Genomic DNA, 26,063 nt, shown 5'->3' with positions numbered 1-26,063 from the left:
TGTCTCCAAACATTAATTACAACAGACATAACAGAATTATTAATACTGTCGCAGCTGGATGAACTGAGCTCAGGTACACCCTAATACAGTTTCAGCAGCCATAAGAGGAGCAGAGAAAACAAGTGGTTTCTCTTCCCCTATTCCCTTGTCAAAATATATTAAGCGTCTGAGAACTTCCTTGGAAGAAGTCCACATCTCCATTTCTAGCAAGAAGTTTCTAGACTAATATTCAAGCCAAGTGGCATTGGGATTCTGCTGAAGTAGATTTCTGTGCCTTAACTCAGTCCCTAGATGAAACTTTTGCTTTCCAACTTTTAGTATCTGCTTTACACTTTACAATTACCAAACTGTTAAATAACATCATAGTATTGAATCATTTACAAATGTTTATTAAATGTCAGTAATTTTTACACAGCAAATATTAATAGCAAGAGGCAAATATTTTGCAAAATATGTACAAAAGTAAAAAGCTGTAATGAACTAGCAACTCATTTTATAAAATCAAACCATTCTTTCCACTTTTAGACCTCCTTTAGAAATAATTTATTGCCCATCCTGAACTAAAGCACTGACAAAAAAATTTACAACAATTATCAGATAATGTGCTTAGTTCCTGGAAAGTTAAAAAAAGATATACGTAAAAAAAAACAAAACAAAACCCTAAGCCACAAATATTTTATAGACCTAATACAAGTCATGTTTTGTTAGGTACATATCTACGGGGTTATTACAAAATATACTTTTTCATAAGGCTTCTTGTGTGGTAAATGAGCTCTCACCAGAGTAGGGTAGTTTAGAAAAGCCATTTCAAACGTTTTGCGACTCTGCCTTCCAGTAAGAGGTAAAAGGTAAATGGCATAGTTTGTTGCACTGTTGCATATATTTTGCAAGAATTAATCTCTACCCCTTTCTTTCCTAGTACCATCAAATAGGCATGATTAAGGACAATTTATCACTTACTATGGCAAAAAGTACTATAAACAAGCTTTCTTAATACAAACCAAAGTCACATACCAAGTAGTATATGACGTTCAGTGATATTCACTGACTGAAAACGTATGCACACTGAGTTCCAGCATACTCTGATCCATCTGTAAACTTTCATCATTAACAGATTTGTATGTCACAAAACTTTCCTTATCAAGCCATAAAATTTTGCCATATCATTCATGCTTTCAAAACAATGTTCACATAAGCTCTCGCATTTGAAACCAGATGGTAAGACCTGAATGCTACAAGAGTGAACATAACTTAAATGCTAACTATACGTTCAAGTACAGACATAAGAATGCTAGTGGTACAAACACTGTACTCCAAATAATGTTGTTAATCACCTACCAGCCTAAGGCTAGTATCTACTTGATGGAACTTGAAAAAGCCAGAAAGTCCAACTTGTTTAAAATGTTCAGACTTAAGACTTACACTTCAAGATCTAGTATACATTTATTAAGCTCTAACCTCGTACCATAAAAAAATGGGCATGTGCTATATTTGGGACATGCGGACACACCCACACCCACCCACAATCTCTCCCCTCCTCATGTTTACTAGACTGAAAAGCCACCCTGTATCCTATCATTAAAAAAAACAAAACAAAACAAAACAAAACAAAACAGGGCTTTTAGTCAAGCAGCACAACACAAGGACAGATCATCTGTGATTAACAGAAGCAAACACCTTAAAATGATGGCAGAGAGACAAATTAACTAGGTACTAAGTCAGATTTCCAAGTGAAAAAGACATGAGCAAAACTTCTCAATTTCTCAAATAAAACTAAAATAAATGAAATGGTAACAGAGTGACTTTCTCTAAATTTATTAGGGAGTTTGTTACAAATGTTTGGGCTTTACAGGCATGATTTCATGGATTCAAACAAGAAATTAACACTGATATTTAGCCTTCTCATGACATACACAGAAATAACATTGCCACAAATTGCAATGGAGAGAACCTTGTTTCAAATGGCTTAGTTTGGGGTTTTGTCTAAATGTATCATTATATAATGAAAGCACCAATTTGAGGGTTTCTCAAATAGTGATTTGAATTTTAGGACATAACAGTATAACATGGTAACTTTATTCTTCATAGATAAATAAGGCATAATCGGATGTGTAATAATGCTGAAAATACATTTTATCAAAAGCATAAATACAAGTATTTGGGTACACATTGAAAGTTAGGACTTAACCAATTTCTTCTTACAAAAAATGATAAGGACATATGGTATTCGTTGAATCTAAATCAGCACTTCTAATCATTTCTGGTATTAAGGTGATCTTATTTCCTTCTGCTTTAAACCAACCACTGCCACCAACTGAATAAGGATTTCCCTAAACAACCTCAATTTGAGAGACTAACCAGAGGACCTTCTCTATGCAGATTACATGCCAATACACCTTAAAAGAAAATAAGACAAAACTGAAGGATTTTTTTTCATTCCATATTGCTTTCTTTGGTTGCAGAGCAATCCAGTGCCCTTTCCAGATAATAAAACTGAAATGAAGACTTCAACTTAATATTTGGCAGACAGCAACAATGCAGGTTATTAAAAATATTAAAGTGGCAGAGGCATGCTTTGAATTATTCAGATTTTCAGAAAACATTTGACAAAACCCTTTCTCTATAAAAGTTATGGTCTAAATTTATGTTGTTTTATAAGGCAACTGTGTATACTATACATTTCTTCAAGGTCAGTGAAGACACTTGTGTGATATTTCTTCAGAATTAAATGAGAAGGCATTCAGATTTAAGAACAGAATGTAATACAGGATTAGGCACATTTTATTCCAAATCATAACCATAAAGATTTAGAAAATCAAATACATCAAAGAACTTTAAATCTAAATTACTTTTTTAGAGACTGGGGTAAGTTGGCATAGTGAAAATTATGAGCACCTTTTCAATTCTGTTCACTAAATTTCATCTCTCTCTTCATATAGTGGTATTTCAGAAGGATTCAGTTTTCATGATACAGGTATAAGACTCCTTTCAAACGGTTTTTAAAATACGACGTATACAAAAATGTGGACTGAAGCCTTTAGATTGAACTTAAAGTTCTACTGAATGTCAAAACAAGCCTAAGGTGAATGTAAGTAATTCACTGCCTCAAAATATAGTCTAGATTTTAAAAGAATGTTGATTCTGAGACATTACATGCAGCAGGGAAGAAAATTGCAAATGCCCAAAATAACATGGTATCTATTTGGTGTTTCAACACTTCTTGGTGGTAATTAAAAAGGGGGAAACTTGGTGATTTCTGCTTTGTCAGGCAATATCTATGGTTCATATCACAGATCTTAACTATGACTTAAGTAAGATGAAGTCCTCTTTCTATAGGGATCTAACTTGAGCCCTCACTGGAGTCACATGTTTTGGCCATTCAATTTGCTAAATGTATGGGCAAACTCTCCACTGAATAGTCCAGATGTTACTGTGCACATATTCCGATATTCATTAGCACTGCAGTTATGCTAACTTTGTGAATTTAAACAATGTATTCTTTTTGGCAAGAAGCACTAGATGTAGAACTATTCAAACATGCATGAATGATACCATGAACACCTGCATCACGGTGCCGGGCTACGTATGTGTAGCTCATGGATTACCATGGCATGAAAACGCTAGAAGTTATATGGATACAATGAGAGTGGAAGTTCAAATGTGAGAAAAGTCAGGTATGTCAAGAACAATCCCTGGTTAGTTCACTGAAAAGCCCTACTCTCGTATCAGACAGCAAGACAGAACAACAGCCACTGACTTGGAAAGGCTGGGTGATCCATAACGACCAATCTTTCAAGGACCAATAAAATACCTGAGTACACAGTCGGCTATACAGTAAAATGACAGATATCACAGTCTTAAAATTTTCAGGAAAAGTAGAAAAGCTGTCAGACTTTTCAAGCTGTCGCCAGCCTTGGACTTCTGTTTCTCTAATTGTAGCACTACATACAGCCTACAAGCTAGTATTTCAGTACTGCAAACCAGCCATTCTGATGAGTTCACTATGAATGTATCTGCGATCACAAAGCTACTTCGTGGACGCATTTTAATTTGGTAAGCAGTGGGGGGAGGTCAATGTAATCATCTTCAGGTGTGAACTAAAAAAATTACTACTGATCCTTAGAAGCATCCTTAAAACATTTAAAATACACCTCAAAAAAGCTGGACTTTCAACAACAACAATTATACAAATGTATACATACTGTATCTGTTAGAGACACACCAAGAATGAACAGGAACCTCAAATAATGCCTTCTTGAATAGTCTGACAGAAAAATACTGCCCTTGGCAAACTCCAAATAAAACGATGCCACAAATGCCACAGTGTGGAGTTGATGGGACTGGACAGGACAGCAAAAGATAGATGTTTGTGATGATACAACAATGATTTCCTACAGTAAGGACTGGTCTTTACTGACCAACTGAGATAGGGCTTAAAAGTCAAATACATGACATTCTGGAACAGGTTAAGTTTATTTAGAAAGTTCTGTTACCAAGTTGCTTGCAGTTTTTAGTTGCTGTTATGGCCAGAATGTTTCACATATGGTACATTAAGCTACATGATAATTAAATATGAGAAAGGCAAATTCTATTTCACTCATTACGTTTGACCAAAACACGGTAAATAGCATTTGCTTGCCTTTTGCTCTCCCGTACCACCTGTGAACTCTTCATCAGCATCAGACCAAAGATCCTTATGTAAACTTGAAAACAGGAAGAACATTACCTTCAGAAACACAGAAATCTAAAAGCAAAACAGCTGTTGTGTATACAAGCAATTAAAATATGAAGGCTAAACCTTCTATAAATCTATAGAATGCCATTTCTTAGATCAAACTTTTTTCTAACAGCCCTTACAAAACAGGAGGTCACTATAAAGTTAGGCAACAAGTGTCACTGCTATGTGTAAGGTGGACCGAAGATACCTTGTTTTGGAACTGAATATTCCTAACCTCATCCCTAAAAGTATTTAAGGACACCTTCGATACTTGGCACTGCAGAATTCAGTTTGAAAAATAGAATAATTTAAAGCCTGAAATATGCCTAGTCTGAGGTCAGCTGGGAAGTTTTAACTGGACTTGAATAGAAGCCACGGTGAAACACATCAAAGCCTGCATTGCAGCAAATCTTGGCGATGTGTCACTCAACAGCTTTCAGCCACAAACCAAAGGCTGCAGAAAAAGTACTAAGATTTTCAAGAAGTTAAACGTAGAATTAAGATTGTTCTAATTCTGGTTGTAAACTGCTATTTTAAAAAACAAAACAAACAGAAAACATCAAAAACACAAAAAGATATTAAAACAGCAAGTCTTTTGTACATCACTGTAGCATAAGCTGCTTGAGGTTGTCATGCAGAATAGTATCCTTCACATCACGGAAAACAAGGCGGATGTTCTCCGTGTTGATAGCAGTGGTGAAGTGGTGGTATAAGGGCTTCTGCTGCTGGTCCCGGCGTTTGTTCCGGAAACATTCCACCAGGAATTTTTGGACGTCTCTTAAGCAGTGGGGATCCCCTTCAAATTCTAGGAAATAGTCTTTGATGCTCACAATTTGCACCTTCTCCTCAAGCAAGTCTGTCTTGTTTAAGAACAGAATTATGGAGACATTGCTGAAAACCCGGTTATTGACGATTGTTTCAAAAATGTTCAGAGACTCTGTAAGGCGATTGGTCAGTCGATCTTCCATAAGCACCTGGTCAAATTCACTTGAGGAAACAAGGAAAAGTATTGATGTCACACTGTCGAAACATTCAAACCAACGTTTCCTTTCTGATCTCTGACCACCTACATCAACCATTTTGAAAGGAACATTTTTTATTTCAAAGTCATACTCATGGATGCCTTTGGTGGGTCTTCTGGCAAGCAGAATATCTTGCTGTGATGGAATATAATCCTGGAAAAGAAAAAAATTGTTTTATATACTTAGTAATCCAGAAGTAATTCCAATTTTTAATGGACTACTAACTGGACTAGTGAATAGATACGCAAACAAAATGATCTTTCAAGTGACATTTTCAGATAGATTATGCTAATTATAAAATGCCAAGACTGGTCAGACATGGTGGGTCATGCCTATAATCCCAGCACTTTGGGAGGCTGAGGCAGGAGGATCGCTTGCGAAGCCAGGAGTTTGAGAGTATCCTGAGCAATATAGCAAGACCCCACTTGTGCTCCCTGCAAAAAAGCCAAGATACATTAAAATGTTAGCAGGACGGGTTCAAAATTTACTACAAATGGCCAGAATCTACTTGTTTTCATCCCTGAAATACTACTCAAAATTTAAGCTGAAGTCTTATCAATTGTTCTCACCCACCCTCACTGCTATATATCCACCTGCAATCTTACTCCCCACTATCAGCCACTCTCGGTTCTAGCCAGAGTCATCTTCCTGTTTGCATATCCACCTTCTCCACACTGCTCCTTGTTCCTCTATTAAAAGCAACGAGGGCTGGGCGCGGTGGCTCACGCTTGTAATCCCAGCACTTTGGGAGGCCGAGACGGGTGGATCACAAGGTCAGGAGATTGAGACCATCCTGGCTAACACAGTGAAACCCCTTCTCTACTAAAAATACAAAAAAATTAGCCAGGCATGATGGCAGGCGCCTGTAGTCCCAGCTACTTGGGAGGCTGAGGCAGGAGAGTGTCGTGAACCCAGGAGGTGGAGCTTGCAGTGAGCTGAGATCACGCCACTGCTCTCCAGCCTGGGTGACAGAGCAAGACTTTGTCTCAAAAAAAAAAAAAAAAAAAAAAAAGCAATGGGATCTGATTCCAGTGCCAATTCACAAGGATCACTTCCCAGTTCCAAGTTTTGCCCACCTCTCTCTAACCTATTCCAAAAGTTCTTTGACTGTGCAACCCCACTCATGACTTAGAACTTCTATGTTTCCACTGCTGTTATATTACATGTGTGAAAAACCCTTTCTCTACTATAATTAACTATATTCTAGTTTTCTTACTTATTGACCCAAGAACTCAAACTAGTCACTTACTCTGAGTGTCAGCACCTCTGTCTGTGAAATGGAGGTGATCACACTTGGCCTATCTACCTGGGAGGGAGGGTTGTTGCAAGGATCAAATGAGCTCTTCTCTGCACTCTTGGTCAGTGAACTCTAAGACCCTGAACAAACAGAAGCTGCTGGTCACACAAGTCACCAGCTACTCTGTGATGGCACACTTCCTTATGCAATGTAACTGGTTCTTCCTTGTCAGTCTAGCATTTTTCCAAAACTACAACACAACTTTCTGGTAATACATGAACGGGACAGCTAATATTTATCATCAAGGTCAAAATATTTTAAAAATCAAGGCAGGATTTAAAACAATGCTGACTGTTATTCACAATGCTGCACTTTATGCCCTTCTGAACAGGTCATATGATTTTGAAATTTCATTACAACAAGAATACTCCTTGTCTCAAAATGGTGCAGTGGAATTAAGAATACATATATACATATATTTTTGAGATGGAGTCTTGCTGTGTTGCCCAGATTGGAGTGCAGCGGCACAATCTCGGCTCACTACAATCTCCGCCTCCCGGGTTCAAGCAATTCTCCTGCCTCAGCCTCCCGAGTAGCTGGGACTACAGGTGTGCACCACCACGGCTGGCTAATTTTTTGTATTTTTAGTAAAGACGGGGTTTTGCCATTTTGGCCAGGCTGGTCTCGAACTCCTGACCTCAAGTGATCCGCCTGCCTCAGCCTCCCAATGTGCTGGGATTACAGGTGTGGGCCACTGCACCCAGCCAGAATTAAGAATTTTTAAAAAGTAGGTGGGTTCTTAGTTACTGGCAACCAACAGCCATTCATTAAATAACTCTAGGACTCAAGTGTTAGCTTTTCCATGTTTTCTTCTAGCTTTTGTTCACGTACACGCCTGCTTTACTTATAATTAGCATATGCACACAGCGTACAGCCTACCTCTACATTTTTGCTTAATATTTTGTGAACTGTTCCATATGCTGATACAATCATACCTCATTTTAAAAGACAATAAAATACACCAAATGCATTAAAGTGCTGTACTTTACATTAACATTCCCCTACTAGTGGTCATTAAGGTTGTTTCCAATTTTTAGCCATAATTAACAGAAATACTGCAATTAAAATTCTCATGCACATATTTTTTTTTCTTTTGGACTATTTCCTAAGATTAAAATCATCAGGGATACGATTATGACGTTAAAGGTTACAAACATTTTAATGACTCTGGATACTTAACACCCGACTGCTTTCTAGAAGGCGATACCAATTTACAGCATACACCTATGCCAGCTCCTTCAGAAACACGCCGGGCCCTGAGCTTTTAAAAAATGTAATTCCATAAAAAGTTCTCTATTATTGTCTCTATTAAAGCTAATAATCTAGTTAGCAATCTAAAGGCTGCTTCACATGAAGCACAGAACTTCATGCAATCAAGTGCTAAATAGTCTGGCAGAGCAGAGTATGTTGATGAGGACACACACATACTAGCTGTGTGAAGAAGAAACTTGCCTTATGAGGAGGCAAATGAAGCTGTGCTACATATAGAGAGTAACAGATGACTCTAAGGCAATGGCTTTCAAAATTTTCCTAAGCAGCAGAAACCTTTCTCCCAGTGAACTCTTCTGTGTACGCCCAATACAGAGGTCAAACAAGCGGAGCTGCTCTGCCTGCAGTGGGCCCCGCTGGCCACAGCACCAGCTTAGAGCTGCTGGCTCCGAGGAATACCTACAGGAAAATGATAAACTCTCTTTTCAAGGGCGACTCCCCCTACCTCGTGGAGTCTCTTCAGCCTTTAGAATCTAGCCCTCCTACTCCGTAACTCGACACAAACGGGGCATGAATTCGAACATGTCATTTGTCAAAAGATTTGGAAATCAGTGAACCCACTGTGTTCTATTTCTGTTTACAAACAAAAACCTCTAAAGACACTAAAGTATAATAGATAATGCACAATATCATTTTCAAACATAAACTTCTTTCTCTAAACAATTTTACTTCCAAGAAATAGCAGATAAAGCATTCCTCAAGAAAATGGTAGAGACCTGGACAGTTAGAGGGAGAAAAAAGAAGTGTCATGATTAAACAATAAAAATACTTTCATTTTGAAAAAATAAAAATCATTCAATGCTCTGAGCTACCAATCACTCTAAATAAAGCAGGGAAGAATCAGAATGCCACTACTAAAAAAATAAAAAATAAAAAAATAAAAAAAATAAAAAAAAAGAGAGAGAGAGAGAGAAAGACAAAGAAACAAATAGTTAATACATAATTTTTCTAAGTCTCCTAACGTCGATATCCTGACTTCTGCTTTCAAATGGCACTAAACATAAACATTCGGTTTAAATACTTACTGGTTCTCCAAGTTTATCCAAGTTATCCAGGAAATATTTTACAGATTCACCCTAAAAACAAGAAGAAAACAAATAGTTATTAGGGCTTAGAAATGGAAGATCTTGTTATAACAGTTTACATTATACTGTCTGGTTGTACACTTAACCCAAACAGACTTTGTTTAGTCACCAATTTCAGACAGCTAACCTTCCTAAAAACATATAAAACGTCTGCTCTGTCACAGACTGCTAAATCTGCAAAGGCAGGCTGATGTCACAAATGCTTAATAGAATCAATATCCCAAGTGATCATCTACTCGGACAGGATTACACGCATGCTTTCTGCTATAACTACGTATCCACAGTGAAGACATATAATTAGAAGATGAAAACTGCTTTTGAGATAAGACATAAATCTACATATAAAATTTAAGTGACGGTCTTTTTGTCTACATTTTCTAGCTTAACAGTGACGGTAGTTATCTTCAGAGAAAGCAAACCAGAGATGAGGTGAGAATACTGCACAAAATCCCCCAACCACAGGCATGGACAGGCGTGCTTGCTCAGGAAGGTCCTGGATAGTGCTGCCAGCTTCACATCTCCAACAGCTCTTTTCCCAAGTGGCCTATCCTTTCTGAGCCCAGTTTTCTCTACAAAACTTCCAAGCAATTTCAAACACCTAACTCTACGAGAATACATTCCTAACATGAAAACGCTTGACCAGAGGACAAAGAGAAGAGGGAACTATTTTGGGAAAGAAGGGCTCTGTGTCCGAGTCTCCTAGTCCTCACCCGCTGCGTTTCACTTTCCCGCGGGATTCTACAGCTGCAGCACTGCCCCTGCCTGAAGCTACTTCCAAGTCTTCCTGAAAGCAGCACCTCATTTAGTATGCCTGGGAATCACGTGAAGATCTCCTCACACTGCAGGCTCCGGTTTAGTAGGTCTGGGTGGGACCCCAGTTTCTGCGATTCAAGGAGTGCCTGGGACCACACTTTGAGTCACAAAGCTTGAAAGTAGCAGTTCTATAATTTTTTGGTCTCAAGATCACACAATATGATCCAGCAATGGCACTGCTAGGTATATACCCAAAAGAAAGGAAATGAGTTTATGAAGGAGAGAGGTATCTGCACCCCCAAGTTTACTGTGGCACTCTTCACAACAGCCAAGATTTGGAAGCAGCGTAAGTGTCCATCAAAAGATGAATGGATAAAGAAGACGTGATACACATACAGAATGGAGTACTATGTAGCTATAAAAAAGAATGGGATTCAGTCATTTGCAACAACAGGTATGGAACTGTAGGTCACTATGTTAAGTGAAGTAAGACAGGCACAGAAAGACAAACATTGCATGTTATCACTTATTGGTAGGAGCTAAAAATCAAAGCAATTGAACCCATGGAGATAGAGAAGGATGGTTACCAAAGGCTGGGAAGGGCAGCAGGGGTTGGGGTGGCAAGAGGTAGGGATGGCTAATAGGTACAAAAGATAGTTAAAGTGAATGAATATGGCCCAGTATTTGATAGCACAACAGGGTGACTACAGTCACTAATAATTTAAGTGTACATTTAGAAATAACTAAGAGTATAATTGGATGGTTTGTAACATAAAGGATAAATGCCTGAAGGGAGAGATACCCTATCTTCCATGAGTGATTATTACGCATTGCATGCCTCTATCAAAACAGCTCATGTACGCCAGAAATATATTAATCTATTATGTGCCCACAAAAATTAAAAACAGAAAAATTTAAAAAATAAAATGGAGGACATGGAAACAAATGATGATGTCTCTGGACTCAGTAAGCTCAACAGCTTCTGATCACATCTTTTTGTGTTTAGTGTCCTCATTCAAATTTTATACAAAGCTCAGTACTAGGCAACTTGTATCCTCTCCTCCTACCTTCCAAAAGTGTCTGGCAGATAAAATATGAATTACTGGGAGAGAGTTACCCTTCAATATTTTTTTCCTAACAATTTCAGAAGTGATCAAAGTCCTCTTGTTTTCTAATATTAATGTTAAAGAACAGATGTGAATTTCAGTCCTTTCTCTAACAAGGAGTGATCTGGCCAAGTCTCTAAACTCCTCCAGGCCTCCAGTTCCCCCAGAGTTACATGAAGAAGTTTAGTGGTTCAATGGATAACCAACCACTTAAGTTCTGCCCTGTGCAACAATTTCAGTTAGTTCCACTGATTTAAAGTTAAGTTCTCCTTTCCTCATACACCATGCGTCTATTAATCCTAAATCTGCTTTTGTTGTGACTCATTCAAGTGGTGTTGCTTCCACTTTCTTTGCTAATAAGTAAAGGATTTAATGTATTGGGCAAGAATATTATGGGTTTAAGACTCACTTTTTGCTGGTTGTAATTTGAGACTCTCATATTTTTCCCAGTTCATTCTATTTACTGAAGGGTTTTTTTTTTTTTTTTTTTTGAGACAGGGTCTCAATCTGTTGCCCACTGGGGTGCAATGGCGCGATCTTGGCTCACTACAACCTCCACCTCCTGGGTTCAAGCCATTCTCCTGCCTCAGCCTCTGGGGTAGCCGGGATTACAGGTGTGTGCCTCCATGTCCGGCTAATTTTTGTATTTTTAGTAGAGACAGGGTTTCTCCATGTTGGCCAGGCTGGTCTCGAACTCCCGACCTCAGGTGATCCACCCGTCTCGGCCTCCCAAAGTGCTGGGATTACAGGTGTGAGCCACCATGACTGGCCTGGAAATTTTAAAAATAAAATTTCAAAGAAATTTCATTTCACAGTTAACAATTTAAAAACTTAAGATTGTTTTATTCGGCCCTTAGCTCTTTTTTCTCTGCTCAGAATACTACAGGTAAGTTTCTAGGTTACTGTAGTACAGCTGAAAAGTATAAAGTAGCATGGCACTCTGAAAAGTGTTCCAATATTTCTTTAGCCTTGTGGATATTTCAGCTCCATTTAAATGGCACAGCAGCCAGTGGACCTGGGTTCTAGCCACAAGATAGACTTTATTATTGATGAAGTCAATGAACAGTATTAGGTGAGCTTCAGTTACCCTTTGAGTATTAGAAGTCTATGAGGTTCCATGAACCATATTTCACACGAGTTTTACAAAGTGGTGTCTAAGCTGGGAATGGCTTCAATGTTGCCCCCACTTCACAACAATAATTTGTTATAAACATTCTTTGCTTGTAAAGACAAAATGGGTCTGGAGTCCTAAGCTTGAAGGTAACAGAAAGGCTAAGAACAAAAGTTAGAAAATAATTTCTATTAAACAAATTCATAGTCATAGAGAGAGAGGCTTAGCAGCTTATCGATCCAGTTACTGAACAAGTGACATTTGTATTCAGTGCTCTCTTCTGCACAGCTAAAATATATAAAGGAAAGGATTTAGAATGCACTTCTTTAAAAGGATATGGAATTTAAGCTGGATAGCCAAAGAACACACAAGAACTGATCTGCTGTTTTAGAACATACTCAAAAACACCAGTGGCTTTATGTCAATAAGAAAAGGGCAACTCTGCTTATAGAAAATAGGTAAAGAGTAGAGTTTTTTAATTCAAAGCCTGATCCATGCCTGAAGAATATAACATAAAGTTTATAGAGATGGGTATCAAATATAGATTTTCTAATAAAAAGAAGCAAGGTAAACATATTCTAGAAAGCAATTTGGCAATATGTATTAAGATCTTTCAAATGATCCTCAACACAGTACCAGTGAAAAAGTATATACAACTACAACAGTGCTAATGAATTACTATTACGGCAGAAAGAAGAGCTGGTTGAGAGCAAATGGATTGCTCCTTATATTTATCTAGATTCTGGACCAGGGGTCTGTCCACAAACTATATAGCCTGAAGGCTAAATCCAACCCAATGCCTGTTTTTGTATGGCTCATTTTTAAATGGTTGGGGAAAAAAATTAAAAGACTATTTCATGATATGTAAAAATGATATGAAATTCAAACTTCAATATCCATAAATAAAAATGCACTGGAACACAACCACGCTCACCTGTTGGTGTATTGTCTATGGGAACTTCCAGGCTACAACAGCAGAGGTGAGGAGTGGAGACTGAGGCAGTGTGTTGCACTCTCATCACTTTGCACCACTGCTTGGTGCACCACAAACTGCAGTGACACAGTTATAACTTGAAAATATTGCAAGTGTCACCAGTATTGCCATACCATGACATTTAAAAAAAAAAATGTGAGTAAATACACATCCATCCAAATAAAAAGAAGGCCCTGAATACCACACTTTTAAGGCACAGTGGGATGTAAATAATTTTGCTATCAAATTCCATGGTAAAGCATTATTTATTATGCAATGACACTATAGCTATGCTAGAAGAATACAATGTATGCCAACATTTACAGACTAAGCTTTCTTCAATCCTCCCAACCCACAGGAAAGCAACGGTCATAAAACAGAAACAAAACACATGCAAAATTTTAAAATGGAATAGCTTATCACTGCAGAATTTCTTCACCAAAACAAAAAATGAAATGAGACTGCAACCAAAGTGTTTTCAAAGTTTTTGTTAGACAAGCAAGGAATGCCACTTGCCAAGTGAGTGAGTAACTCATGTTTGATTGTAACAGCTGAAGAAATACGGCCAGAGAAAATAACCTTCTTTAAGACTATTAGCCTTTCAGTGAGAGCAGTTGCTCAGAGTTGAGGACACTGGGAACAACCATCAACTGTCAATTAAGAAACATGGCAAATTATTTCAGTGGTTTTCCTTGGCTCTTGCTGAGTTTATTACCACAATGCTCAGTTGTTGTTTACTTAGGGAATCAATGCCAAGTTTGAACTGACTGAAGAACCAGCCTGTATGAATAGTCCATGTGGAAGAGCTCCATGTGAGAGTATTTTCAGAGAAGCTGAGAAAACACTAAATGAGTACAACCTAAACTGGAGTATGCTAGGGTGTGTTACAACTGATGGTGGTAAAAATGCGTGGAACAGAAAAGGGGTCAAACATACAAAACCTGTGTAAGGGTTACTCACTGCATTACTCACGAGCATGTACCTTGTGGCAAACACATGCATCTATCATGTGCTCGTGAACGAGTAATGTCAGTGATGAATTTAACACGCTCCTGTCAACTTGACCATCAGCAGGTCATGTTTCTGTCAGAAACAAAAAGTGAAAATTCTGACACAGTTCGATGTCTTAGCAGTGCTACAGTTTTACTGACTTTTTTCTGAGCACAGGGAGGGAACTGATTTCTTTTCCTGAACAAGAACTACCCTTAACCACTATTGTTGAACACTGAATGGTTTCGGAAATTAGCCTTAGGGCAGACTTGATTTGATTTCTGAATGAATTCAACCTAAAATTACAAGGCAAAACGGCATTGTTGGTGAAACTTATACTCTGGTAAAGTCATTTTGACAGCTAGCATAGTTTTAATCAAAACAATGTCAAACTGCTTTATATATTTCCTTTGCTGTCAAAAGTTAAAACAAGAAGTGAGACTTCCATTCCCATACAAATTTCCAGTGGACATAATATTTCTAAACTCTACCTACAGTTCCAACAGCATCTTTCAGATCCCTATGTAAGTGCAAAGGAAATTTCCATATTTCAAAATCCATTTAACTATGCAAATGAAGAGCTTCTACCTAACCTTCAAGTGGTTAATCTGCAATGTAATGACATGCTAAGAGGCAAACACTGAGAAGAATCTAACAGGATTCTATAAGTATCTCTCAAGCATTGACTATGCTCAATAAAAATCATATGCTATGGCTGGCACGGTGGCTCACACCTGTAATCCCAGCACTTTGGGAGGAGGCCAAAGCAGGAGGATTGCTTGAGCCCAGGAGTTTAAAACCCACCTAGGCAACATACTGAGCCTCATCTCTACAAAAAGTTAAAAAATTAGCTGTGTGTGGTGGCATGTGCCTGTAGTCCCAACTACTAGGGAGGGTGAGGTAGGAGGATCACCTGAGCCAGGGGGTTGAGGCTGCAATGAGCTGTGATCATGCCACTGCACTCCAGCCTGGGCAACAGAGCAAGACCTTCTCCAAAAAAATAAAAAAAATAAAAAATCATATGCTCATTTGGTAGTATCTGTGTGAAAATATATTTTCAAGGATGAAATGTGTAAAATCTCATTACAGATCAGAATAGAGGAATATTTGCAAATGACTTTGACAAAAAAAATGTTAAAACGCTGAATCCCAATAAGCAAAATGTTATTCCCACAAAAGAATCCAATTTTTTTCACATTTGTAGCCACAAAAACTTGCGCACAAGTTTATATTTTTAATCTCATCAAGAAAAATTTTTATATAAATACCTACATAATGCCCTTGATTTCTTCCCTTGGCACGCAGTGCCTAAAATATTATACTATCTGACCCTTTACACATTTCTAGACCAATGATTCTTAATCCTGGTAATCTATCAGAATTACCTAATGCGCTTATTAAAAATACAGATTCCCAGGTCTCCAAACAAATCCACCCAATGAAAATCTTAGCAAGTTCTGAGAGAAGTGATTCTGATGTAGCCAGCCGTAGCATTACCTCAAATCTGGATATACATTTTACTCAAAACTAGATTTCATATTAATTTCACCTTTTAGGATCAATTACACAAAATCTGTTTTTAAAGTCTAAAAATGCCGAGATAAGAAATTTAGTTTAGTTTTATCTTACTGTAAAAGTGGGCTTGTTTTTTGTTTTCTTGAGATAGGGTCTCAACTCTGGTTATCCAGGCTGGAGTACAGTGGCACAACGTAGCCACTGTCAAGGCTCATTGTAGCCTTGACCTCCTAGGCTCAGGTGATTCTCCCACCTCAGCCTCCAGCGTAGCTGGGATTACAGGCACTCGCTACCATGCCTGGCTAATTTGTATTTTTAGTAGAAATGGGGTTTCATTATGTTGCCCAGGGTGGTCTGGAACTCCTGGATTCAAGCAACCCACCCACTTCGGCCTCCGGGAGTGCTGGGATTACAAGCATGAGCCGCCACACCCAGCCGTAAAAGTGGATTTCAAGCAGTATTTGCATTCTTCATAATTCACCATATCTCACAAGAAAATATTAGGCCTTCTTTTAGGATATCTGAATCATAAACAATAAAATTAAGTCTATATATAGCTTCCTCTTTTAAAAAAACTTATTTGACAATTCTGACAAACTTTATTTCCTACTGTACTACAGTTCTAGCTGCCTACTTGTCTATAACCCTAGAGCCTATTTTCAAATGTTCACCATAGTCCACAGCTTTCAAGCTAACTCAGATTTTGTGGTTAAAAATTAATGGACCTGATACTCCAGATGTAACATTACTGAACGTGCTAAGAAGCGCAGACGGGAAAAGTTATCGTAAGTGCTACTTATATTTTAGCAATAGGACTCTAAGGAACTTGAAACCTCAATTAAACTTACAAAATTAATTTGCTTCTATAATAGACACCTAAACATTGCACGATAGGTAAACAAGCAATTAAAAATGCTTAATAAGCAGCACTCCCTGGCCAGGTTCAGTGGCTCAATGCCTGCAATCCCAGCACTTTGGGAGGCTAGGGAGGAAGGATCGCCTGAGCCCAGGAGTTCGAGACCCAGCCTAGAACACATAGAGAGATCCCATCTCTACAAAAAAAAAAAAAAAAAAAAAAAAATTAGCCGGGTGTGGTGGTGCACGCCTGTGGTCCCAGCTATTTGGGAGGCTGAGGTGGGAGGATCACTTGAGCCTAGGAGTTCAAGACTGCAGTGAGCCACAACTAAAAAGCAGCATTCTCCATCTTTTTATGTGGTAAACAGGTAAAAAAACTGCACTATGATGAAAACAGCAGACACAACAAAAAAAATTATAAGTAATGTATAAGGTTTTAATTTTCAGAGTTAAAATGAGAGGCCTACCCTGCCAAACATTATGATTTTATATATTTGTTAATCATCACTAAAAACCCAAAAACTATACAATTTTCTATATTTTATACTCCCAAAATAAGAACAAATCACTACTCTCCGCCAAAATAAAAAAAAAAAACCATAAGACAAAACAAAAATCACATCCAACCCTTAAACAAACCTCAAATCCTTCAAATCAAGACTACACTATCCCTCTGAGTCAAGTCAGAGTCCCAATACCAACATAATTGACAAATATAATCTATCACTTTATCATCTGATCCCCAAAGGGAATGATGATCTATAAATAGTTATCAGTATCAGGAAGCCATGACTAGAAAATACTCTATGGCTTAGATGTAAGACTTTCCATTAAAAACAAAAACAAAACAGTACTCATTTTCACAAATCATAAGCCAAGTTTATATAGGCTATAAAATAAAGCCATTTCCAAAGTAAGTATAATTAAAGAAATAATTTTTTGCCAAATGAATCTTACACTAAAGAATTACAAATTCATCAAAAAATATGAAGCAGAGGGGATTCATGAAAACGCGGAACTTCTAGATCATTCAAGATCTACTATAGTATGAACTCTCTTTTAAGAAAATTGCATAGAAAATGAGATTATAAGGAAACTCATCAAAATGTAACAGTGGTTATAAAGACATATACATGAACCCTTTCCAAGCGTATTCGTTTTTTTGTTTGTTTGTTTGTTTTTGAGACGGAGTTTCACTCTTGTTGCCCAGGCTGGGGTGCAATGGCAGGATCTTGGCTCACCGCAACTTCTGCCTCCCAGGTTCAAGTGATTCTTCTGCCTCAGCCTTCCAAGTAGCTGGGATTACAAGCATGAGCCACCATGACCAGCTAATTTTGCATTTTTAGTGGAGATAGGGTTTCTCCATGTTGGTCAGGCTGGTCTTGAACTCCCCGCCTCAGGTAATCCGCCCACCTTGGCCTCCCAAAGTGCTGAGATTACAGGCATGAGCCACTGTGCCTGGCCTCTTTTCCCAGCATATTCTTAAGGCTCACTACTTTCTGAAGCAGAAGGAAAGAAACCATTTTATGAAAATCTAGTTTACTGACTTCCTAATAATTTTTCTACAATTCTGATCTTAACACTAGCACTTTTGTGTCCTTTCTCTTGCCTCAGAAATCCAAAGTGCACCTATCTTTCTCAAATCATCCAGATTTATTTATATAGTATAGTCAAATTCCCACCTCACACCCCTCCCCTGCCCTTTTTTTTTTTTTTTTTTTTTTTTTTTTTTTATAAAGAGATGGGTTTTCACTATGTTTCCCAGGCTGGTCTCAAATTCCTGGGCTCAAGCAGTCCTCCCGCCTCAGCCTTTCAAGTAGCTGGGATTACAGGCGTACCACCACAAGCAGCCACTGGGGGCCCTTTAAAAATCTAAGAAAATCTTTTGCTTAAATTTCCATAGTGGTTTTATCAGCACCTCCTATGGCATGAGTCATTTTCTACCTCATATGCAATCATCTGTGTACTTGTTTTATTTCCTTTTCTACAATGTATTGTTCCTGGGGACAGTTTTTGCCTTATTAGTCACTGTATCCCTCCTATTTGCATATAGTGTTAAATAATATATATGTTTGAAAAAAGTGAGTATCACAGAATTGGTCTCTCTTTGAAACTAGGAACACTGACATGCTAATTTCTCTCCTTTACAACAAAAGGCTTTCCTAAGAATGATGGGAGAGGCGAAAACAAAACCAAATATTCAAAACTTCTATCAGTTAAGAAAACAAGGCTGGGCATGGTGGCTCATGCCTGTAATTCCAGCACTTTGAGAGGTCAAGGTGGGCAGATCACTTGAGGCCAGGAATTTAAGACCAGTCTGGCCAACATGGTGAAATCCCATCTACTAAAAGTACAAACATTAGGCTGGGCGCGGTGGCTCACGCCTGTAATCCCAGCACTTTGGGAGGCCGAGGTAGGCGGATCACGACGTCAGGAGATTGAGCCCACAGTGAAACCCCATCTCTACTAAAAATACAAAAAATTAGCTGAGCGCGGTGGCGGGTGCCTGTAGTCCCAGCTACTCGGGAGGCTAAGGCAGGAGAATGGCGTGAACCCGGGAGGCGGGGCTTGCAGTGAGCTGAGAGCACGTCATTGCACTCCAGCCTGGGCGACAGAGCGAGACTCTGTCTCAAAAAACAAAACAAAACAAAACAAAACAAAAGTACAAACATTAGGCGGGCATGGTGATGGGCTCCTGTAGTCTCAGCTACTTGGGAGGCTGAGGCAGGAGAACTGCTTGAACCCGGGAGGCAGAAGTTGCAGTGAGTTGAGATCATGCCACTGCACTCCAGCCTGAGCGACAGAGTGAGATTGTCTCCAAAAAAAAAAAAAGAATACCACCTACCTACCATATAAGGAAGAAAGTAGAAAAAAAAACCCACTGCACAGGTGATTCTTAAGGTTGCTCATCATCTACTTGCAAGAACCAATGTAATTATAATTTTCCTAAATGGTAGCAGTTGCCTCTTGTAATTAGCTCACTGGTACTTAGGGCATTTCATGAAATACTTGAGCCTAAAAAGAAGACTGTTTCATGTATCATGAGAGGTATGACTCTAGATCACTTGTCTTGGCCTCAACACTAGGATGATAGCGCCACAACCTTAAGCAACTTTCAGGTCACCCAGAAAGATGAAAGTGAAGGAATACAGATCAAACTATCTCTAATTACTGCCTCCCTACTTTACTCCTCAGCTTCACACCACCTTCTTCTTCCAATCTGCAGCCTCCACCTCCCCCACCTACATACTTTCCAGAGAGCTACAGCCTCTACATGCAGTCTCTAGAATCTAGCCTTCCCCAACTAGGTGACAGTTTCCTTAAAGAGGAATACTATGGATTTTGTTTCTTAAAAAGGAGGTAAAAAAAAAAGAAAAAGAAAAAAAAAAGGAGGCAGAGTTACTGATATAATACTGAGAAGTTCACCTGAATGAGAAACATTAAGGATGTTGGGAAAAACTTGGTGAACACTGAAGGATCAAGGATACTGTTCAGTTGTGCTGCTGAGTCAAAAAGTATTTACCAAGAACTACCTAAAATAGGAGAAATATAATAGTATCTGATGAAATGCTGAATTAGTTATGCAGTTAGCATGTCTCGTGTTTGAAGTCTCCAGCTAGTCCCAACTGACTATCTCCAACATTATCTCCTACTTTTCCCTATGAAACAAGCTCCATGCTCATCTCCCCATGCTTCTGGAAAATTCTGTGCATATTCCTACCTCCTCTACCTAACACCATTTCCCCCACCCGCCTCTGCTTCCACCTCTCCTTCTGGGGTTCTTACTATATTATACAGGAAGCAAAGATAAATTTTAAGTTGGAAGACAGCTTGGAGAGCAAGTAACCTTATGCTCCATTTTACAGATGAGAAGCCTAAGGGTCAGAGAAGTTAGGTGACTTAGCCAACAAAACTGTTTCAGTAGCAGAACCAAGAATTTAATGTATCCTGATTCTTATTTTTCCCCTACCTCCACTACAACTTCCCAACTCTCTCAGTAATCATACTCTTCACTCAGTATCTTTTGCACTTATGGTTTATACCACTTATGGCACTTCTTTATTTTTATATGTAGTCCTACATGTCAAATTTAGACTCCAAATCTCTTTGCTACACCTCCCTGTATCCTAGGATAGCAATTTTACCCTGTAAAGAGCAATAGCTACATAAACATGTTGAATTTTTTGTATTATAACTTCCCCTTTATGACATCCTGTTTCCATCTTATTATTTCTACAAATGTCAGAGTTGTCAAAAGCATAATACATTGAACGGGAAGGTTTTTTTTTTTTAAAGGCAACTTTCTGCCACTAAATTCCACTTGTTTATAAATGTAAATGCTAAAGACAGAAAAGAGATCAACTCAAATGTACATGGCAAAGATCTTCAGTGGCATGAAGTACGTGACTCTTTTCAATAAGTCTGAATGCTTTGAAGAGCACTGTACGCAATGGTACGGGAAGATGCTAAGACAAAATGGGAAGCTCCTATTCCATGTAAGTAACCATTCAGTGTTAACATCAATCAAAAAGACATCCCATAAAAGTGATAAAGTATACTGGTAGTTCAAAGAGAATAACATAAAGATAGAATTTGGAAGGGGCAAAGATGATGACAAATCTTCCTAATTGCTTTTTCTCTGAGCAGATTTAGAAACTTTCAGAATATTTATAATCCTGAAGTTTCAGCAGATCCAAATTCAAAGTAATGACCAAGCAGGGTTATTAACTACTCCAAGACTAGATCTCCAGATTATAGTGAAGAATCAAAGATCATGCAGAATTTGAAAGGTTTGTTTTTGTCATAGACAGTATATATTCTAATGATTAATACCGGAAATTTCACAAAGGTCAAATTCTGATAATGAGAATGTTAGGTAATAATATGCATCACACATGTAATTAACTTCATTTTACTGGATTTTATAGACTATAATGAAGGTCAGAAGACTATCACACTCAGGTAGGCTATTCAAAAGTTTGTTTGCTACTAAAATAAAACATCACTGCTTAATCTTGTAAAATGTCCAGAATTTAATTGCAGGCCAATTAGGAATGTACATAAATGGCAGAAATTTCACTTTAAAAAAAACAAGCCAATTATAAAGGACAAAACAAAGTGAATTAAAAAGTTTCCAATTTTGGCCGGGCATGGCTGCTCATGCTTGTAATCTCAGCACTTTGGGAGGCCAAGGTAAGAGGACTTTTTGAGCCCAGGAGTTCAAGACCAGCCTGGGCAACATAGCAAGACCCCATCTCAATTTTTTAAAAAAGTATCCAATTTTTATGTGTTGAGATCTCTTTAGTTATTAGGCTAACATCCCCTACAAGCGTCTTTTAAAAGTAAACAGCTCAAAAAATATTGAAAGTAAATCTATATTACCAAGATAATTAAGTAGAGTTTCTTCTGAAACCTAAGTATACATGTGATTCCAAAAATGAAAGTATAATTCAAAGTTAATATCCAGCTTTTCTTTATAGAGAACCAACCAAGTGCTATAAAGAGCAAAACATCTTAATTAAGTACTAGCATACACAGCCTACTACATACCTAGGCTATATGGCATGGCCTATTGCTTCTAGGCTACAAACCTGTACAGCACGTTACTGTACTGAATAGGGTAGGCAGCTGTAATACAATGGTTAAGTATTTGGGTATCTAAACATAGGAAAGGTTCAGTAAAGATATACTACAAAAGATTTTTAAAATGCTACACCTGTATAGGGCAGCTCCCTTATCATCTTATGGGGCTGCCATCTTATATGCAGTCAGTCCTTGACCAAAACATCTTCCTGGCACACGACTGTAAATGTCTGTGCTCTAAAATAGCTAAGCCCAATGGTTTAAAATGGTTTACGCACTTCTCATGCATATATCAAGTCCTTTGTTTTCCAAGTTTGGAACATTTCAAAGAGGAAAAAGAATCAAGTGATATGAGAGAAAACTGGAAATTAAGTTTATTCATACTTAATCACAACTGTGAGTTACCTTGATTAGCATAAGGTTTTTATATACCTATGCCTTTAATTTCCATCAGTGTTATAATCCCAAAACAAATCAAGGTCAAAATGTTTTCTAAATATTCATTAGGCAGGACTCATTAAGCATATGCTTGGGGAAAGCTATTCAATAGCAAACTTATTAACTTGCTTTTAAAAGAGACCTAAGAGTTGGACACGGTGGTGCATGCCTGTAATTCCAGCTACTCAGGAGGCTGAGGCGGGGGGATCTATAGAGCCCGGGAATTCTACACCAACCTGGACAACGTAGACTGTGTGTGTGTGTGTGTGTGTGTGTGTGTGTGTATAAAAGAGACCTAGATATAGGCTTTTATCAATAATTCACATATGCATACACTAATAATTTCAGTCCTGGAAACATCTTGATAAAGTCATATATAAATAAGGAGCTGTTCATTATAACAGTAGGCTTATAATGAAGTCTATTCAGGAGCCATTCCATCTAGCATGTACTTACATAAAGTTTTCAGCAAGAATTAAATACCAAACATAAATAGACACAAAATGGAAAACTCTGGGGTTAAGGCTGGTTAATAAACCAAGACTTTTTGACTCAACCCGAGGATATGGCTAGTAAAAAGACAGAAGGTAATATTTATTAGTACTTACACTCAATTTCCCACCCTATCTGTCCTTTATTGTCTCTCCACATATTAACATAAAAATATGAAATAGGCCAGGCGTGGTGGCTCAAGCCTGTAATCCCAGCACTTTGGGAGGCTGAGGCGGGCGGATCATGAGGTCAGGAGATCACGACCATCCTGGCTAACACAGTGAAACCCCATCTCTACTAAAAATACAAAAAATTAGCCAGGCGTGGTGGCGGGCGCCTGTAGTCCCCAGCTACTCAGGAGGCTGAGGCAGGAGAATGGCGTGAACCCCGGAGGCGGAGCTTGCAGTGAGCAGAGATCGCGCCACTGCACTGCAGCCTGGGCGACAGAGCGAGACTCCGTCTCGAAAATATATATATATACGAAATATACCATGATATTGTTCTGCCCACACTATCTGAAATCTATTACATGCAATTCCTTAAAGACAGTAAATACAAAACCAGGCCTGATTACATTTTGAGTTTATTCACAGCTTTGAAAATGATTTTAAAATTAAAAAATCTTGGAACCCTCCTATTTCAAACATTTGAAATATACTACCTCTTATCCCAGGTCTTTCTCCCTTTAATTTTTATGTCAAATTAAGTGTGATAAAGAATGACTTGAGAAGGTCTTCCCAGTCCAGAGGCTGGCTTTACATACAGCATACAAAACTCTCCTCCTGGTTCTCAGAGCTTACCATGGACCAGTTTCACTTCTTTTATTTAATGCCTTTCCAACATTTTCATTTTGCTTAGTTGTCACAAGGGACCTATTCTATTGGTCTTTATCTTTGATATTGCCTTTTCTGCCCCATGGCTTTCTCTATGACTTCATTTTTATCCAGAAAAAAACAGTATTAGCCTGGGTGCGGCGGCTCATGTCTGTAATCCCAGCACTTTGGGAGGCTGAGGTGGGTGTATCACCTGAGGTCAGGAGTTCGACACTAGCCTGGCCAACTTGGTGAAACCCCATCTCCACTCAAAACGCAAAAATTAGCCAGGTGTGGTGGCTGGCACCTGTAATCCCAGCTACTCAGGAGGCTGAGGTAGGAGAACTGCTTGAAACCAGGAGGCAGAGGTTGCAGTGAGCCAAGATCGTGCCACTGCACTCTAGCCTGGGCAACAGAGCAAGACTCCGTCTTAAAAAAAAAAAAAAAATCACAGTACTTGTTGTGATGTATAGCATATGTTTTCAACGAGGGTAATATTGTCATCGTTATCATTAGAGCATAGTTAGGTTGGACACACTGGCTGACACCTGTAATCCCAATGCTTTGGAGGCCAAGGTGGGAGGATCACTTGAGCCCAGGAGTTCGAGACCAGCCTGGGCAACAGAGCAAGACCCCATCTCCAAAAAAAAAAAAGAAATCAGCTGGGTGTGGGTATCTGGTAGACCTGTAGTCCAGCTACTAGGAGGCTGAAGCAGAAGGATTGCTTGAGCCCAGATGTGCAAGGCCATAGTGAGCTATGATTGCACCACTGCACTCCAGCCTGGGTGACAAAATGAGACCCTGCCTTTAAAAAAATAATTTAAAAAAAATAAAAATAATTACAGCATACTCAAAGTACCACCAGTCATGCCTTTCTGTTTAGTTCAGGAGGAGTAAAATGTTTAGTTCATGAGGAACAAAACTTATAGCCGAAAAGCCATTTTCCTTTGCTGTGTAGATACATAAAAATTAAGCAGACTCCAAGTGAATACACAGTTCCAAATTTCTTGCCAGCAATTTCTATGTACATCAGTTAAAACTTCCAAAAGAGGCTGGGCTTGGTGGATCACACCTGTAATTCCAACACTTTGGGAGGCCGAGGTGGGCAGATCACAAGGTCAGGAGTTTGAGACCAGCCTGGCCAATATGGTGAAACTCCGTCTCTACTAAAAATACAAAAATTAGCTGGGCGTGGTAGTGGGCGCCTGTAGTCCCAGCTACTCGAGAGGCTGAGGCAGGAGAATCACTTGAACTCAGGAGGCGAAGGTTGCAGTGAGCCAAGATCGCCCTGCTACACTCCAGCCTGGGCCACGGAGCAGGACTCCATCTCAAAAAAAAAAAAAAAAAAAGAAATTCCAAAAGAACCAAAATTAGTAGTCAGTTACATCATAAACCATCCCAATATTTGAAAATTTCTTTTTCAAATTCAGTATCTTTCCAGACCAATGTAAGACAGTCTATAATAGCATAAGTAGAATACTACCTTTATCTCATTTAGATAGGTTATTTCAATGTTTTCTAGCATATAAGCTACAAAAATAAACTACCGCACATGAAATAAGAGCTTTTTTGGAAAGAACTTATTACGTTACTCTACAAATTGCCTTTTTCTTGTTGCTGCGCACAAATTAATAAATTCCTCTTTATATCAAGTTTTTGTGTTGGCCTTATCACCAAAATAACTTAAGGCTAATAATTTTTTTTTTTTTTTTGAGATGGAGTCTCGCTCTGTCGCCCAGGCTGGAGTGCAGTGGTGCTATCTCAGGTCACTGCAATCTCTGCCTCCCAGGTTCACGCCATTTTCCTGCCTCAGCCTCCCGAGTAGCTGGGACTACAGACGCCCGCCACTATGCCCAGCTAATTTTTTGTATTTTTAGTAGAGACGGGGTTTCACCCTGTTAGCCAGGATGGTCTCGATCTCCTGACCTTGTGATCCACCCACCTCGGCCTCCCAAACTGCTGGGATTATAGGCGTGAGCCACCATGCTGGGCCCAAGGCTAATAATCTTAATGATCCGAGTGTTCTAGGAGTATTTCCGTAGTCC

The 26,063-nt window shown here is 38.7% G+C and overlaps 1 protein-coding gene across 1 annotated transcript in view; it reads right to left on the bottom strand.

Annotated features, from left to right (window-relative positions):
* Positions 1 to 367: 367 nt before the first annotated feature.
* GNA13 (G protein subunit alpha 13) overlaps positions 368 to 26,063 on the bottom strand; it is a 48,658-nt gene continuing 22,962 nt past the window's right edge. Inside the window, exons 3-4 of the mRNA XM_032138164.2 lie at positions 9,331 to 9,381; positions 368 to 5,892 (exon numbers count right to left, since the gene is read on the bottom strand). Of these exons, the coding sequence (XP_031994055.1) occupies positions 5,320 to 5,892; positions 9,331 to 9,381 (624 nt within the window). The 3' untranslated portion in view covers positions 368 to 5,319. The remainder of the gene's footprint in view (positions 5,893 to 9,330; positions 9,382 to 26,063) is intronic.

The sequence above is a fragment of the Hylobates moloch genome, unplaced genomic scaffold, assembly GCF_009828535.3.
Source record: "Hylobates moloch isolate HMO894 unplaced genomic scaffold, HMol_V3 SCAFFOLD_19, whole genome shotgun sequence".
NCBI classification, from domain to species: domain Eukaryota; kingdom Metazoa; phylum Chordata; class Mammalia; order Primates; family Hylobatidae; genus Hylobates; species Hylobates moloch.
Note: the sequence above shows the minus strand (reverse complement) of the source record. Positions and strands in the feature narration are given on the sequence as shown.